The 17338-nt window shown below is 42.0% G+C and overlaps 1 protein-coding gene across 1 annotated transcript in view; it reads left to right on the forward strand.

The window, feature by feature from the left end:
- Topaz1 (testis and ovary specific PAZ domain containing 1) overlaps window positions 1-17338 on the forward strand; it is a 49978-nt gene that overhangs the window by 7073 nt on the left and 25567 nt on the right. The window contains exons 3-8 of the mRNA XM_027415476.2: window positions 4013-4077; window positions 5114-5238; window positions 9634-9698; window positions 13148-13287; window positions 16061-16149; window positions 16908-17033. Of these exons, the coding sequence (XP_027271277.1) occupies window positions 4013-4077; window positions 5114-5238; window positions 9634-9698; window positions 13148-13287; window positions 16061-16149; window positions 16908-17033 (610 nt within the window). The remainder of the gene's footprint in view (window positions 1-4012; window positions 4078-5113; window positions 5239-9633; window positions 9699-13147; window positions 13288-16060; window positions 16150-16907; window positions 17034-17338) is intronic.

The raw sequence follows: 17338 nt of genomic DNA on the forward strand, positions 1-17338 counted from the left end.
CTTTTCTAAGGCAAACTAATAATTGAAGAATGCTGGGAAGCAAGGTTTAATGAGTAGTTAGACATTGATTCTATAGCATAGAATCAGTGCCAGTACTGAATAGTGATCATCTTAACCACTTTTACCACGTGGACTTAGGTCCATAAGGAACAGTTTTAGATTATGGAGCTGATTAATAAATACAAACCTCTGGAGGAGATGTCTAGGACCACACCTCGAAAATAAAAGTCTCCGGACTGTAGAGATGGCTCAGAGCGGTTAAGAGCCCGGTTGCTCTTCCAGATGACCTAGGTTTAGTTCCCAGCACCCACATCCACCAGCTCACAACTGCCCGTAGCGCTAGTTCAGGGGTAACCAGTGCCCTCTTCTGGCCTCTGTAAACACCCACACACACGAGTCCAACATGTGCACAGATGTAAATAAAAATAATTTTAAAAGCAAAACAGAGCACATCACCTTTGTGCAGTTGTTTGAGTTATGTTACCCTACTTGATTCTCCACCAGATCAGTGTTTTAGGGTGGGGCATCTTTACCACCAGATTCGTTTTGGGGGTTTGGTGGGGAGTTGGGTTGGGTTTTATTTTAGTTGTTTTTTTGAGACAAGATGTTAGTGATATAGCCTTGTCTGGCCTGAAACTGTTGTATAGACCAGCTGAGGCTGGCCTCCAGCTCACAGAGATCTGCCTGCTTCTACTTCCCTGGTGCTGGAACTAAAGGCCTGTACCACTCTGCCTGGCACCACCCGATTTGACAGGAAAGAGAGGGCAGAGTTGGAGGTTGGGGGAGGGAAAGACTTCCACAGAAAATAAAGGTCATTTACTTTCCATTCCTTGTATTTTGAGTGCCTTTGTCTGTTTTCTCCTTCCTACTGAATATCTGGCATACAAGGAAGGCTGCCTGTAATTGTGAAAGCTGATACTTACTGTCTGTGCTCGGTGCATGGTTTAATGGAACAAGGCTGACTTTGAAATTCACCCTGTTTTTGAGCCAGTCATGGTGTCACATGCCTTTAATCCCAGCACTCAGGAGTCAGGGGCAGGTAGAGCTCTATGAGTTCAGGGCCATCCTGGTCTATAAAGTGAGTTCCAGGACAGCCAGAGCCACAGAGTGAGTGTTGTAATTTAACAAAAGCAGGGCGCAAGAGAAAGACACCATGTGACAGGATTCAAGCAGAGGGGTTTTTATTAGGGAAAGGGATCATAAGAGGGGGTAGGGGAGAGACTGGCCTCCAGAAACAGGAGCAGCAGGAGAGAGGAAAAAGGGAGAGAGAGGAGAGAGAAGAGAGGGAGGGATGGGAGGTGGACAGGGCCCTTTTAAAAGGGAGCGTAGTGAATGTGCACAGGTGGCTTAGTGGCTGCATTGAGGGTGTATTCTGTCAGAATCCCAAGGACAGGCCAGTACAGATGTCTAAATACTAACATTGTGAGACCCTGTCTTTAAAAACAAAAAAGGAAAGAAAGGAAAGAAAGGAAGGAAGGAAGGAAGGAAGGAAGGAAGGAAGGAAGGTAGGAAGGTAGGAAGGAAGGAAGGGGAAAGAAAAAGAAATTCTCCCTATGTTTATAATTGAACTAAAGCCACTAATTTTCCAATGAGCATGGTTTCTAAGTGTCAGAGCTGAAACCTAAACTTCAGACTTTAGTGATCTGCGCCGAAGTCTATGCCCCCACAAAATAGCATTCCAGGAGAGGTGCATGCTGGGCCTCTCTGTGGCTTTCATTCTATTAGCCTGTGAATTACTATAAAATATTTATTTTGCTTTTAATCATTTTTCTTTCTTCAAAATAGTAGGTGGGATAGCATGAGATATTGTGATTTTTTTTAACTGCTTTGTGGACCACACAAACCATTTTTTGCTGTCTTTGCTGCAGTAAACATTATTTTGGTGATGGATATGGTATCAGAAACATAGCACTGCACAGTGTGGCACCAGGCTATGGATGCTGTTGCCCAGTGACTTCAACACTGTGACACTTCTCTGCTCTGCTCCATGTGCCCTGGAGAGGACAGTTGTTTATCTGTGGAAGTCCTGTCCAGAGACAGAATGTGAACACCTGAGTGAATGAGACCAGCCAGGGATGCATAATGAGCTCCAGGCTAGCCAGGGATACATAGTGAGACCCTGTCTCAAAGCAAAACACCTAGGGATTAGTCTGGCCTCAACTTAGCCACCGCCACTGTGACCTGAGTGTTGGTTTTAAAGGTGTGTGCCACCATGCCCAGCCACATTCTCCACTTTCATTGCAAAATAGTTTTAAACTTTTTTGCTTATAATTATCCTAAAACAGTCATCTTCAAACATTTTTCCAGTTACCTACAGTAATGTTTTACATTACAGTCCAGTACATATGAATATGTGAAACCACAGGTTTGTCACGTTCTCCTTACTACAAGTGATACAGTCTCATGTTTTGTATTTTAATTCTTAGGCAGTGCTAGCACACACCTATAATCTCAGCACTTGGGAGTCAGAGGCAGATGGATCTCTTGAGTTCTAGGCCAGTCCAAGACCACTTAGGGCTGCATTGTGAGTCCCTGTCTTTAAAAAAAATCATCTGGATGGTAATTAGTCAAGTAGAGTAGCACTACAATAGAGGATGAATTTCTGTAACTCCTCAGGGTTGGCTAGACTCTGCCTGCCCTTCCTCCTTACACCAGAGAAGAACTAAAATTTTCACTTCACACATACAAAATCATAATGTTTTTCTCTCTATAGCGTCACCACGATTACTGTGCTGGGAACTAACCTTAGCCCCACACACACCCCCACTCCCACCCCCCACCCCCGTGCTAGAGAAGCAATCTACCACTGAGCTACATCCCCACCCCCAGCTTTATTATTTTTTTTTAATTTAGGTGAGTTTAACCTCTATGTGTCTTGAACTCAAACTGCTTTTTAAGAGTGCCATATACATCTTTATTTTTCCTTTCAAGTTATATCATAGTAAAAGGTTTCTCACTCTGTACAAATTATACTAATAGTATAAATACCAGCCTGACACTTTGAAATTAAAACTGTGTACTTGCTATACCATTCACAAATGGATAAGTAGAGATTATGGAAACATGATGTTGTTCTTTATCGAATCTTATAATCTCCCGTACTCTGTCACTTGCTATTTTGTGACTCTTCACCTCCATTCTCACTCTTAGTATCTCAACTGTCTCTTTCTGGATTATTGTGATAAGAGCCCAATTATTACTCCTGAACTCTGTTAATATATTCTGAACTAGAAATCAATCTGCCATTTTGACTGTTGAGAGGGCCTCACTTATTGATGTGATTAGATGAAAAGAGGCTTAGGCTTTTGCCACAAAACCAGTAAATCTCAGAACAAACAGCAACCCAGAGTGGTGGAACTCTGATCTCCAGAGCCTTAGCCTTAGATGACAGACTTCACTGAGGCACAGTAACAAACCGTCAGAGGAAGAATGAGCTGCAAAATGTACTCAACCTGTCTTGTTTTTTGTTTGGTTGTTTGGTTGGTTGGTTTGGGGGTTTGGGTTTTGGTTTTGGTTTCTCCACTTGGATTTCTCTACATAGCCCTGGCTGTCCTGGAACTCACTCTGTGACCAGGCTGGCTTCTGCCTCTGCCTCTGCCTCTGCCTCTGCCTCCTGAGTGCCAAGATTAAGGCACTTGGCAAGCTGTCATGTTTTTAACTAGGAACAGGATACATATACACATGCTGGAGAGTAGAAGCTAAACATTCTCCTGCATTGGTGCAATCCTTTTGAATTTTCCCAATGCCTGGTCCGTCTTGTCCTTCCTGAGTGACACGGCTGGGGTGGTAGGCAGGCAACCCTCTCTAACAGTGGCAGCACACTTGGGAGTGAGTGGCCCAGTGAGAACCCAGGGCAGAGGTGCTGGTCTCTGAACACTAGTGCAGTCATTCTCTGTCCTGGAGAACCCGTTGGCTTAACCGACCACAGAAGCAAATGTTACACAGTACTTTCATGATTGAGTAGTTCTGCCGGAATCTAGCACAGTGTTTGAGTTTTGTTTGCTTTATATAGTAAAGAAGTTGCCTTGCTGGACCCTGGATTGCTGAAACTGGAGATCTGTCCTTCCTTGTCAGCAGGTAAAATTTAATACTTGAAGAATATTTGGTATCATAATATCTGTATGTCTCTATTTAGGCCTACTCAGTAAATTCATTAGAATTGAAACTTTTTAACATCTGCAAACAAATGCCAGACTTTGTCAGTTTTCTTCCACTTTAACCGATGAGTTGGCAAATCATATTTTGAGATAGTTTCCATTTTAATTATTCAGTGTTAGCATTCTCTACAAAAGATAGGTAGTTGACCTCTGAAGTCTTCCACACTTACTTTGAAATTGAAATATATGTTTTAACTATTTCATATCCTAAATTTGTCATTGAAAATTATAACTAATAGCTAATCATAATTTTAGATGCCTGAGTCACAATAATGTAGATGTTAACTTATATTTGACTTTTGAGTATTTTTAGGGCCAGTAAGAAGGCTTAGTAGGTAAAGGTACTTACTGCCAAGCCTGGCCTTGCAAGTTTCCTCTGATTTCCACAGGTGAACCATTAGTGCATGCACACAGAGTAAAACATAAATATGTGCTGGGCATGGTGGTGCACACCTTTAAATCTCAGGAGGCAAAGGCAGGAAGATGTCTGTGAGTTTGAGGCCAGCTTGATCTTCATAGTGAGTTCCAGGACAGCCATGGTTACATAGAGAGAGCCTGTTTCAAAAACAACTAAATGTCAGTCAGGGTAGAGTTTGTTTATTTATGTGTCACAGGGTCACACTGTATAGTCCTGGCTGGACTGGAACTCTGCCGGCTTCTGCCTCCAAGGGCTAAGATTAAAGGCACACACCAGCAAAAAAAAAAAAAAAAAAAAAAAAAAGTTAAATGGCTGAAATATAATAAGGAAGGTATTTAAATATCACATTGTCAATTTTTTTGTACCATATAGTGCAGTTATTTTGGTAATGAGTAGGTGATTACATAATTTGCTGACTGACGTTCTAACTTGGTACTTGCCATGTTAGAACTTGGGTGCTTCTGAATTCTGGGTCTTACAGAGCAGTCTTTGGTTGTTTGTTTTAAAGTTTGTGTGGTTGAATGTTGTTTATCTCCAGCAGAGGAGTCGCAGCGTGATCCTAAAGGTGCAGCCATCTCCTTAGAAGCCGCTGAGGAGACTATTGTAAGTGAGAACCTGGAAGACCTCAGTGAACAAGCGAGAGCTTCAGACTCGGGTGCACAGGTACCAAAGAAGCTTTTTATTTGCCTATGTCTTGGTCTTAGGCAGCACTAATGCAGAAACCCGTCTTAACAGTGCTGTGAGGAGACAGACATAAATCCTTTGACTCAGTAGGACTGCCACATCACTCTGGCCAGGTGACTGACTGGTCTGTTCGTGTTCCATGTAAGCACAACTCAAACAGAAGTTCCTGAGAGTAGAATGTGCTGTGTGATTATATGAGCTTCTTGATATCCTAAAGTAGTCATAAACTTACTTAAGACTCTTAAAATGAAACGATACATATTCTCCTGCCTCAGTATTAAATATTATCTGATCTTCCCTGAAACTTTTGAACGTGACAGTACCTATGAGCCATGAATGTCAGCACTAGTTACATATCCACAGATGTAGAAGGTGCAGGAATTGTAAGTAAGACTAAATTGATCTTGGAATTTGCTACTATATGTGATATTAGAAAAATCTTTGCTATCAGACTCTTTAATTAAATTTTCTGCCTAAGGCTGGGAATGAAACTCAATGGCAAAGTGTTGGTCTAGGATTTGCAAGGCCTAAGTTCATCACCAGCACTACCAAAAAAAAAAAAAAAGTTCTGCCTGTTAACATTGGTGATTCTCTGACCTTTTCATAATGTAGTTGATTCCTAAACAACTATTTTATACTCTTTCTCCTTAACACTTGAATTGCTCTTCACTCATCTGCAAAGCTAACAACTTTGTTTCCTTCTTCACCAAGAAACTGAAGTAAATGGAAAAGAACATTGTAAGCTCCCACCAATACATTAGACCACCTGCCTGCACCCTGCACCCTGCACCCTGCACCCTGCACCCTGCACCCTGCACCCTGCACCCTCCCAGAACTCCAGCTCTGGTACAGTGGGTGAACCCTCTAGGTATAGCTCCTTTTCCTCCAATATCGAATCTCCTCATCTTCTCATCTTTGAACAGAACAAAGCCTCTAACAGTCACCACCTCTTTGATCTGTGATTCTGCTGATGGGTGATGTTTGTTCTGGCCTCATCATCTCCAGTTTGCAGAGGTCTTCAGCCCTCACTAGAATTACCCCCTCGTAACATCTCCTGAGATAATCTGGTGGTCTGTCTATGTCTTCACCTCATTGCTCCCACTTTCTCTGCAACCCTTTTTCCTTGGTTTCCAGAATAAATGTGCTTGCCTGGCTCACTCTGCCTTTGTCTGCCACCTCTCAGTGTAGTGGTTTTTTGTTTGGTTGGTTGGTTTTTGTTTTCCTCGGTCTCCCTGACCTCTGCACATTAGAGTGACCTTCCACCTAGATTGGCTGTCTCCCGTGGTCCCATGCAAGCTTACTCCATAAGCATACATGCTGATGCCCTCCTGATCCCCTCACTAGCTCAGATGCCTCTGACTGCAGACCTTTCTCGGATGCCCACTTGGGCATTTAAAACTTAACACAGCTTAAAAAATAAAAACTTCTCAGTTATGCATCCCCTCCCCGACACCACAAACCAGCTCGCATCATAGCCTCTACCTGTGTTAATGGCAACACCATCTTTTCTCAGTTACTGTGGCTGTAGCAACTACTTAACTGCCACGGAAACACAGAAGAAGTCATAGACATTATGGGCAGTGCTGCGTTCACATCCATTTAATCTACAAAAAGAGGCAGCTGCAGGCTGTGGACCCAGCTCCTCCTCTGAATCACTGAACTGAATCACTGAGTTGAGACAACTGAAACTGTCATGGTGATGTCAAAGAGCCCACTTTTGATTTCACTGCTTCTATTTTGCTTTTTTGTTACCCGTTTAACCCTGGTTTATGTTTGTCCCTTTCTTCTGCTTCCTTTGGATTTAAGATGCTGCTTTATGGGTTTTTTAAAGATTTATTTCTTTTTATTTAACTTTATCCTGCATGTATATAATGTGTACTATATCCGTGTGGAGACTAGAAAAAAGCATTGGATCCCCAAATAACAGTGAAAGAAGTACAGATGAAATGTCAAAAAGGAAAGAGACGCTCAGGGCAGAGTTACAGCTCTGGAGTTATAGCTGGCTATAAGAACTAAACCTAGGTTCTCTGCAAGAGCAACAAATGTTCCTAACTACTGAGCCATCTCTCCAGCCCCTTTTATAGTTTCTTTTATTTATAACATTTATTTATTTATTTATTTATTTATTTTGGTCTTTTTTTTTTTTTTTCTTCAAGACAGGGTTTCTCTGTGTAGCCCTAGCTGTTCTGGAACTCACACTGTAGACCAGGCTGGCCTCAAACTCACAGGTCTGCCTGCCTCAGTCTCCCGAGTGCTGGTACTTAAGGTGTGCACCACCACTGCTGAAGCCTTTGACTTGAAACATTATTTTGTATATGTACAAGCATTTTTATTAATTTCCAGAGTTAGAATTTTCAGACTGTCAATGTAGAGGTTACTATGATTTATAGTTCCAGCAATATTGTTGAGAGTTCTGTTTTCTCCCCAAACTCATCAACTAATTAAATTTTTAAATTTGTCCCTCTGCTTATTTTTTACAAATTATTTTGTTTTCATTTTCATTTTAATTTCTTTTGAGTCGAGTTAAGCATTTTTTGACATTTAAAAAAGTCACTGTCATTTTTCTATGAGCTTCTGTTTGTGTTCTTTGCCTGTTTTTCTGGAATTTCAGCCGCGCGCGTGTGTGTGTGTGTGTGTGTGTGTGTGTGTGTGTGTGTGTGTGTATGTGTGTGTGTGTGTTGGAGTCTTATGGACAAAGTCCTTATCTTTTCCTATACCATAAAGTGTTTTCTCCATTTTCCTCTGGTTGATTTTAGAGTTCCTGATCTTATAACTACTTTTAGAATTTTTTTTAAAGATTTTATTTATTTATTATGTATACAACATTCTGCTTCTATGTATATCTGCACACCAGAAGAGGGCACCAGATCTTATAACCGATGGTTGTGAGCCACCATGTGGTTGCTGGGAATTGAACTCAGGTTCTCTGGAAGAGCAGTCAGTGCTCTTAACCACTGAGCCATCTCTCCAGCCCCAGAATTTTTTTTATATATCTATAAATCTTAAAGGAACCTGAAAGGCATTCTGGCTTACAATGAGTTGGCATCATTCTTATTATCTATACATGTAACCAGCTGGTTCTACCATTGATCGAACCATTTTCTCAGAAATTTCAAATGCTATCTTTAACGTATTGTTATAATTTTTAAAACTGGGTGGTGGTGTGTGCCTTTAATCCCAGCACTTGGGAGGCAGAGACAGGCAGATCTCTGAGTTTGAGGACAGCCTGGTTTACAGAGTAAATTCTAGGACAGCTAGTGCTACAAAGAGAAACCCTGGAGAGATAGCTCAGAGGTTGAGAGCACTGGCTGCTCTTCCAGAGGTCCTGAGTTCAATTCCCAGCAACTACATGGTGGCTCACAGCCATCTATAATGCGGTCTGGTGCCCTCTTCTGGCCTGCAGATGTATATGCAGGCAGAACCCTTTATATGTAAGAGAGAGAGAGAGAGAGAGAGAGAGAGAGAGAGAGAGAGAGAGAGACCCTGTTTCAAAAGAAACAAGCAACAAAAACTTTGTATGTGTATGGTATGAGTGTCTTGCCTGCATATATATATCTGTGAACCATGTGTGTGCCTGTGGAGAGCAGAAATGGGTGTTGAATTCGCTGGAACTGGAGTTATATACAGATGGTTGTGAGCTGCCCTGTGGATGCTGGGAATCAAATCCAGGTCCTTTGGAAGAAGAGCAGGTGCATTTGACTGCAGCCCTGTCACTAATATGTTAAATATATGTAGAATTAGACTCTTTTTCCTTGGGATTTAATGTGTGCTTCCTTAGTATACTGTGAGTCATTTGGAAAACAGAAGCAGTAAGGAAAGCCTGCTCTAAAACATACAAAGATGTGTTATAAATGCTTCAAACTCATGCTGAGAATATCTTTCAGTGTGTAAAAGCACATTTCCATCTGGGAACATGACACATCTTTCTATTTGATGTTTTGTTTTATGGTACTGAACAGAGGGCCACGTGTTTGCTTCACAGGTGGACTAATGCTGGGCCACACCCTACTGTTTTCGGCTTGTTAATGTATTACACTTGTCTGGTGTTGTTTGTTTGTTTGTTTGTTTGTTTGGGACAGGGTCTCATTTAGCCTGACTGACCCTCAAGCTCAGTCAGTAGCTAGGATGGCCTTGCACAGCTACCAATCCTCCTCCTCCTCTGGGGGAGTGCAGGTGTGTGCCAGCATGCCCAGCAGCAGGAGAAAACATTTAGTCGTTGCTGAGCATCTTAAATTATGTAAAGTAAAACTGTCTTCAGGCCACCTAGTAGTTAAACTATGTCGCATGGTGTTCTAATAAACGTGGGAGGCCTTGTGGCTTCAGTGCATCACAGAAATACTCACGTCTGCCTCCTTCACTGTTATCTCTTCACAGTGCAGCAGTTCAGACAACGCAGCTGCTGAAGAAGAGCAAGAGAACACTCAGGAAGTTTGCAAAAGGTCTGTAACACAATTTTAAAACTGTGCACATGGATATGGTTTAATTAGTGCATCAGTTGTTTCCAGATGTAATTTCAGTTACTTTAAAGCTGGTAGTAAGATGAGGTTATTCTTATTCTTTGCATGGGTGTGTGTTTGTATGTGTGTAGCTGCACGTGTGTGTGTGAGTTTGCATGCATGTGTGGAGCAGAAGTTGATCTTGGATATCTTCCTCAGTACTTTTTTTTTTACATTGACTTTTATTTTTATTCTTATTAAATTTATAAAAGCACATGGTTTGCAGAGCTAGATAGTTCTGCAAGACCTGTATTGGAAAAAAAAAGTGGCATGGATTGGGCTGGAGATGCGCCTGCAGCCCTAGCACTGGAGAAAGAGATGGAAGGATCAGAAGTACAAGGTCATCCCCTGCTGCATATCCAGTTCAAGGCCACCTGCTCTAGGGAAAAACAAAACAACAAAGGAAACTTTGATTTTTTTCCATTGTAGCATGTCCATTGTTTTTCAATCTTTTTTTTTTTTTGCACTAATCCCAGTTCCTCTTCTCTCCCCTCTCCCACCCCACCCCCCGCTTTTCCTCTCACCCCACCCCACCCCTTTTGCTCCTCAGAGAGGGTGAGGTCCCCATGGGGGCCCTTATCCTCTGTGTCTGGGCTGAGCAACATCTCTCTCCATAGGAAGTGGGCTCCCAAAAGCCAGTTCAGACATTAGAGAGAGATTTTGGTTCCACTGTCAGTGCCCCACAAACTGCTCAAGCCACACACTGTCACCTGCATTCAGGGGGTCTAGTTTGGTCCTGTGTAGGTTCCCCATCTGTCAGTCAGGAGTCAGTGAGCTCGAGCTCCCACTAGCTCAGGCCAGCTGTTCTGTGGTTTTCCATCACAGCCTCGACCCCTTTGCTCATATTATTGCCCCTCCCTCTCTTCCACTGGACTGTGGGAGCTCAGCCCAGTGGTCAGCTGTGAATCTCTGTGTCTGCTTCCATCAGTTACTGTATGGAGGTTGTATGATGACAGTTACAGTAGTCCTCAATCTGACTACAGGGAAAGGCCAGCTCAGGCATCCTCTCCACTATTGCTTAGAGTTTTATCTCAGGTCATCCTTGTGCATTCCTGGGAATTTCCCTAGTGCCAGGTGTCTCAATAATCCCATAATGGCTCCCTCTATCAAGATAATTCTTTCCTTGCTCCCCCTCTCTGCCCTTCCCCCGACTTGACCTTCCTGTTCCTGCCCCCTCCTCGTCCTCCCATCTCCCCCTTCCTTCTCAGGAGATCTTGCTTACGTCACCTTCCTGTTCAGATCCATGTATGTTTCTCTTAGGGTCGTCTTTGTTACCTAAGTTCTCTGGGGTTGTGGGCTGTACGCTGGTTATCCTTTGTTTTATGCCTAATATCTACTTATGCGTGAGAACATATTATATTTGTCTTTCTGGGTCTCGGTTACCTCACTAAGGATGGCTTTTTTCTAGTTCTGTCCATTTACCTCCAAATTTCAAGATGTCATTGCTTTTTCTTCTTTTTACTCCATGTGTAAATGTACCACATTTTCCTTATCCATTCTTCTGTTCAGGGGCATCTAGGTTGTTTCCAGGTTCTTGCTATACGAGTAATGCTTCTATGAATACAGTTGAGTAAATGTCCTTGTGGTATGAGTGTGCATCCTTTGGGTATATGTCTAAAAATGGCATTGCTGGGTCTTGAGGAAGATTTATTCGCAATTTTCTGAGAAATCATTATACTGATTTTCAAAACCCTGTACAAGTCTGCACTCCCACAAGCAATGGAGGAGTGTTTCCCTTTCTCTACCTCCTCTCCAGCATAAGCTGTCATTAGTGTTTTTCATCTTAGCCATTTTGACAGGTATGAGGTAGTATCTCAGAGTTATTTTTATTTGTATTTCCCTAAAGTCTAAGGATGTTGAATAATTCTTGAATGTCTTTCAGCCATTTGAGTTTCTTCTGTGGAGAATTCTCTGTTTAGATCTGTGCCTCAGTTTTTAATTGGATTATTTGGTATTTTGGTGTCTAGTTCTTTGTATATTTTGGAGATTAGCTCTCTGTCAAATGTAGGATGGTTGAAGATCATTCCCCATTCTATAGGCTGCTGTTTTGTTTTGTTGACCATGTGCTTTGCCTTATAGAAGCTTCTCAGTTTCAAGAGGTTCCATTTATTAATTGTTGTTCTCAGTATCTGTGCTACTGGTGCTATATTTAGGAAGTGGTCTCCTGTAACAATGCATTCAAGGCTACTTCCCACTTTCTTGTCTAAAGTTCAGTGTGGTTAGATTTATGTTGAGGTCTTTGATCCATTTGGACTTGAGTTTTGTGCTTGGTGATAGGTATGGATCTATTTCAGTCTTCTACATGTCCGCATCCAGTTATGCCAGCACCATTTATTGAAGATGCTTTCTTTTTTCCATTGTATAGTTTTAGCTTCTTTGTTGAAAATCAGGTGTTCATAGGTGTGTGGGTTAATATCAGGGTCTTTGATTCAATTCCATTGGTCCGCCTGTCTGTTTTTATGCCAATACCAAGCTGGTTTCATTATTGTAGCTCTATAATATGGCTTGAATTCAGGGATGGTGATGCCTCCAGATGATCCTTTATAGTACAGCATTGTTTCGGCTGTCCTGGGTTTTTTGTTTTTCCATATGAAGTTGAGTATTATTCTTTCAAGGTCTATGGACCACACTACCCCTTTTTCATTGCATTTGTTACTATGACAGAATGTCTGTCAGAAGCAACATAAGGGGGAAAGGATTTGCTTTGGCTCATGGTCTGAGAGTATGTTTTGTGGTAGAGAAAACATGGTACAGTTCCTGGCAAGTAGATGAGAGCAGGAACTCGTCACTTCTCAGTGGATCAGAAAGCAGAAAGCTCCGGGTATGTAGTCCTCAAGACCCCATAGCCACTCATTTCTCTTCCTAGCCCCTACCTCCTAAAGGTTTCATGGGTTCATCGGCTGGGAACCAAGTGTTCAAACACGTGAGTCACACTCGACCCATAATATGACATTCCTATCCCTGTCTCAACCATTTAACAACTACTAGTCTTATATTAAGAAAACAGGACCTTGAGCTAACAAGATGGCTCAGCAGGTAAAAGCACTTGCTATACAAGTCTGACAACCTGAATTTAGTGTCGAGAATCCACATAAAGGTAGAAGCAGAGACCCAACTACAGAGACCCAACTTCACAAAGTTACCCTCTGACTGCCACACACTCACTATGACATATGTACCCCCTCCCAAAAACATCATCATCATAAATTATTAAGTAAAATAAAATTTAAAGAAGACAGGAGCTCCCATTAGAAACATTGCAAAATCATAATATATAGTATACAGTACATGAGGCATACATAAGTAGGTCATAGTTCTGCTTACTTGATTCTCATTGCTCTCATACTTTATAAACAAGCTGACATTCTGATTCAGTTTTTCTGTTCATTCAGCAAAGAGTCTAAAGATGCAGAGGTTGTGGTAAATGAATGTCAGTTAGCAATCCTGGGCCCCAAACCTCTCTGCTCATCGGTGCTTCCTTTGAAGCTAAGCAGCCATCAGGAAAATGGAGTGCCAATGCCCTGGATGAATGGTAATACTTACTTTCTTATTAAGATCTTGTCAGCTTGAAGTAATATAGGAATTTCACAGAAGTCATTGCCACTGAAATAAAAATATCTGTATTTGTGTGACAGTGGTATTGTGTGAAAAACCTAAAATATTCATATTCTATTTAATTATACTTGTGTATGTTTAGGATTTGTATTATTTTTCATAATTCACAATTCTTTAACTCTCTAAACAAAATGAGCCCTGTTGAAGAATGAGTTTAGAAGCTTAAGTTACTTTGTATAGAACACATCTCTCCCTTCTGAACTTTCCCAGTACTCCCTCCATCCTACCTGGTATTGTAGGCCATTGCAGCAAGCCCATAGCGGTTGTGTGTTTTATTTCAAAGTCTTCTGACTTTGATAATGTAAATTGCTGTAAAGTTATAGGCAGCATAGCTTCAGCCTATTCCAGATTATATCCAGATGCTACAGAGGTAAAATATAAACCATTGAAATAAAACCATTTGTGCTAAGGAGATGGCTCATTGGGTAAATTCTTGCCTCACAAACACGAGGACCTCATTTCCAGTTATGGTAGCATGTGCCTTTAATTCTAGCACTTGGGAGGCAGAGGCAGATGAATCTCTGTGAACTGGTCTAGCCTGTTCCACCTTGGTCTACATAGCAAGTTCCAAAATAGCCAGAACTACATAATAGAGACACCGTGTCTCACAAAACAAAACAAAACAAAACAAAACAAGCAAACAAACAAAAAGCAAATACAAGGCCCTGAATTCAGATCCCTTGCACCCATATAGAAGTTGGTGGTGAACATCTATAAACCCAACCCTGGGGAAGGGAGCAGGCTGGGTCCCAGGGGCTCACTGGCTGTCCAGTTTTGCTGCAACAGTGAACTTCAGGTTCAATGAGAGACCCTGTCTCAAAAACAGTGGGGGGCTGGACAGATGGCTCAGGAGTTAAAAACATTTGTTGCACTTACAGAAGACCCAGGTTCAATTCTCAGCACCCACATGGTGGTTCACAACTATCTATATCTCCAGTTCCTGAGGACCTGAAGCCCTATTCTGACTTTCTTGAACATCAGGCATACGAATGATAACACACACAGATTTTCAGCCAAAACATTCATATACATAAAATAAAATTAAAAAAAAAAACACCACAAACCATGAAGTAGAATCTGGGCATAGCAGTTCCAGCACCCCAGAAGGAGAGGCAAGCAGATCTCTGTGAGTTTGAGGTCAGCCTGGTCTATAGAGTGAGTAAAATGGTGGCTCAGAAATCAGCAACGAAGAAAAATGTGGTAGAGGCTGGTCAAAGGAAGATACCTGGTATCAACCCAGCCACCTCAAACACACAGAAGCAAGCACACTTCCACACACACAACCACTTAGGAATTGTCTTTAGAAAAGAATGTTTTTAAATGTCCTAGTTCTTGTTTTAAAAGGCACCATTAGGCCTAGAGAGATGGCTCCACATTTAAGATCACTTGCAGAGATTCACTTCACTTCTGATGATTCTGGAGTCCAGAATCAAGATTCTAGCAGGTTGGTTGCTGAGGATCTTGTTTGTCTCAAAAGGCCACCCTCTTTGTGAGTTCATGTGTCTTTCTCTGAGTGTGTAAAGAGACTGCACTCTTTGGTTTCTGTGCTTATAGGGCCCCTGGTGTCATTGAGGGTTAGAGATTTAGGCTATGAATCTATCAAAGACCCAACCACATTCTTAGTATGGATATATCAGTGTTCTTCCTTAAGAAAGGTTTGGATAAGGTGTTTAACTGGACTAGGGCTCCGGACTACTTAAGTCTTTTGATAAAGTTATCTTCGGGATATAGTTAACTTCAGATTTTAAGTTTAGACCTAGAAGTGTTTCAGGGGATCCAAGATGTAAGTCACTCAGTATTCCACAGTAATATACATGGCAAGACAAGTCTAGATTGAATAAGAATGTGCCATAGCAGACCTGTGAATGGCTCAGCCAGTAAAGGCACTTCCCGCCATGCCTGGCCACCTGGGTTTGATCCCTGGAACATGGAAGATGGAAAGAACTGATTTCTCCAAACATACACATGTGCTATATGCCCCAGTATGGGTCACGCACGCACGCATGCATGCACGCACGCACGCACACACTTAAATGTAGGCAACAAAAAGATAAAGAGGAAATTAGAGAGGTAACTCATCATAAAAAATACTGGCTGTTCTCACAGAAGACCTGGGTTTGATTCCCAGTGCCCACTCGTCAGCTCATAACTGTCTTCAACTCCATTCCCATGGGATCCAATGCTGTCTTAGTCAGTGTTGACCAAAACAACTCCTAGAAAGAAAGCATTTAATTGAGAGCTTACTTAATTAGTCCATTATCATCATGAGCATAGTGGCACACAGGCAGACATGGTGATGGAAAAGTAGCTGAGAGTTCTACATCCTGGTCTGCAGGCAGCAGAGAGAGAGAGACAGAGACAGAGACATGGGGCCTTTGAAACCTCAGACAGAGCCCACCCTCGGTGACACATTTCCTCCAACAAGGCCACACCTCCTTGTCCTCAAATAGCGCTAATCATTCAAATATATGAGCCAAGCCTTCGGGCTGTTCCTATTGAAACCACCACAGACGCCCTCCTTTGGCCTACAAGAGCAGCAGCCATTGCAGTGTGAAACACCTATACACATAAAATGAAATAATTTTTAAATTTTCAAAGAATAAAGAGCATGCCGGGGTGAAACTGAAGCAGACGGGGGTGACGGGAAGCCAGTGTTGATGTCCTCATTGGTCATGCTCTTCCACTTCCAGATTTCAGATTTCCAGGAAGACCTTCTTCTGTCCTACAGCTGCAGAATTCTGAAACTTGTGAAATATTTAAAAGAGAAAAAAATACAGGGGTAAGTCCCCCCTCCTGAAAAATAATAATCTTGTAAATTATAACCCATACTTAGAGAAATAGAAGCAGAAGGATCCAGTGCCTTTTAAACAGCTGCAAGCACACGGGCTTTGGGTGGGGATTGGGTAGGAATGAAAAAGCAGCAGAGAGCAAGTACTGGCTTAGAGGATGTTCACCAGTCACAGGAGCCTTTGAAACTGAAAGCTGGGAGAAGGCGGGACTATCAGCTGTGGGAGACGCCTGCTGTGTGAGGTTCAACTTTATCATTTCTCTTCTAATAGTCAGAAGCACCAGGGAGAGTTATGTTTCCAGTAAACACATCTGAAACGCAGTGCATTCTATGGTATGAACAGCTTTTTGTGAAAGAGGAGGTGAGAGTAGGAAAGAGAGGAGCCCTGTGTCAGCTTTTAAAGACAGGTGGCTGGACAGGGAGTCCACAGGGTATTTCTGTGATTTCCAGTCAGTTTTGCTGTGAGCCTGAAATTGTCCTAAAAACAAGTCTTTTAAAATGGGAAGCAAGCCAGGCGTGGTGGTGCATAACTGTAACCCTGGAACTCTGGAGGCAGAGTCTACACAGTGAGACCCTGTGTTAAGAAACAAATAAGAAACAAAACAGAATCTTTTATATGACAAGTTGAGAAAAGTCATGGGTAAATCATTCTGAATTAGTTTTTATGTTAAAGCATTGGAATACTTAGATGTGTCTTCACTTGGCTTTGTTTTATGATTAACATGGAAAAGTTTTTTCTTGTCTTCCAGGTGTTCCAGAAGCCCTTAGGGTTGGTGATACCCCATAGATACTGCAAATTTCATTTTAATACATTGCGTGGCTGTGAAAGAGCACAGTGCAAGTTTGTCCATGTACCTGAGCAGGGAGATGAAAAGGTAAAAGCCCCGTCTGAGGTGGAGAGGTCTCCCTCACGACGTGTATTTTACCTTGATTGTCACAGTGCTCTGATAGCACAGATAAGCTTTGCATGGGTTTATGCTTTATATAAATGATATGTGTAAGTCTATATAGAGTTTTGCTGTGTTTCTCAAGCTGGTCTCCAATCCCTGCTGCCTCAACCTCCCAAGTAGACCAGACTAAAAGCTCATACCATAGCGCCTGGCTTGCCCACTTTGGCTTAGTATTTTTGACATCTAGTTGTTAATGTTTCTTTCTCCTTACTGTGTAACAGTTAATATTC

Source organism: Cricetulus griseus, chromosome 4 (assembly GCF_003668045.3).
Source record: "Cricetulus griseus strain 17A/GY chromosome 4, alternate assembly CriGri-PICRH-1.0, whole genome shotgun sequence".
NCBI classification, from domain to species: domain Eukaryota; kingdom Metazoa; phylum Chordata; class Mammalia; order Rodentia; family Cricetidae; genus Cricetulus; species Cricetulus griseus.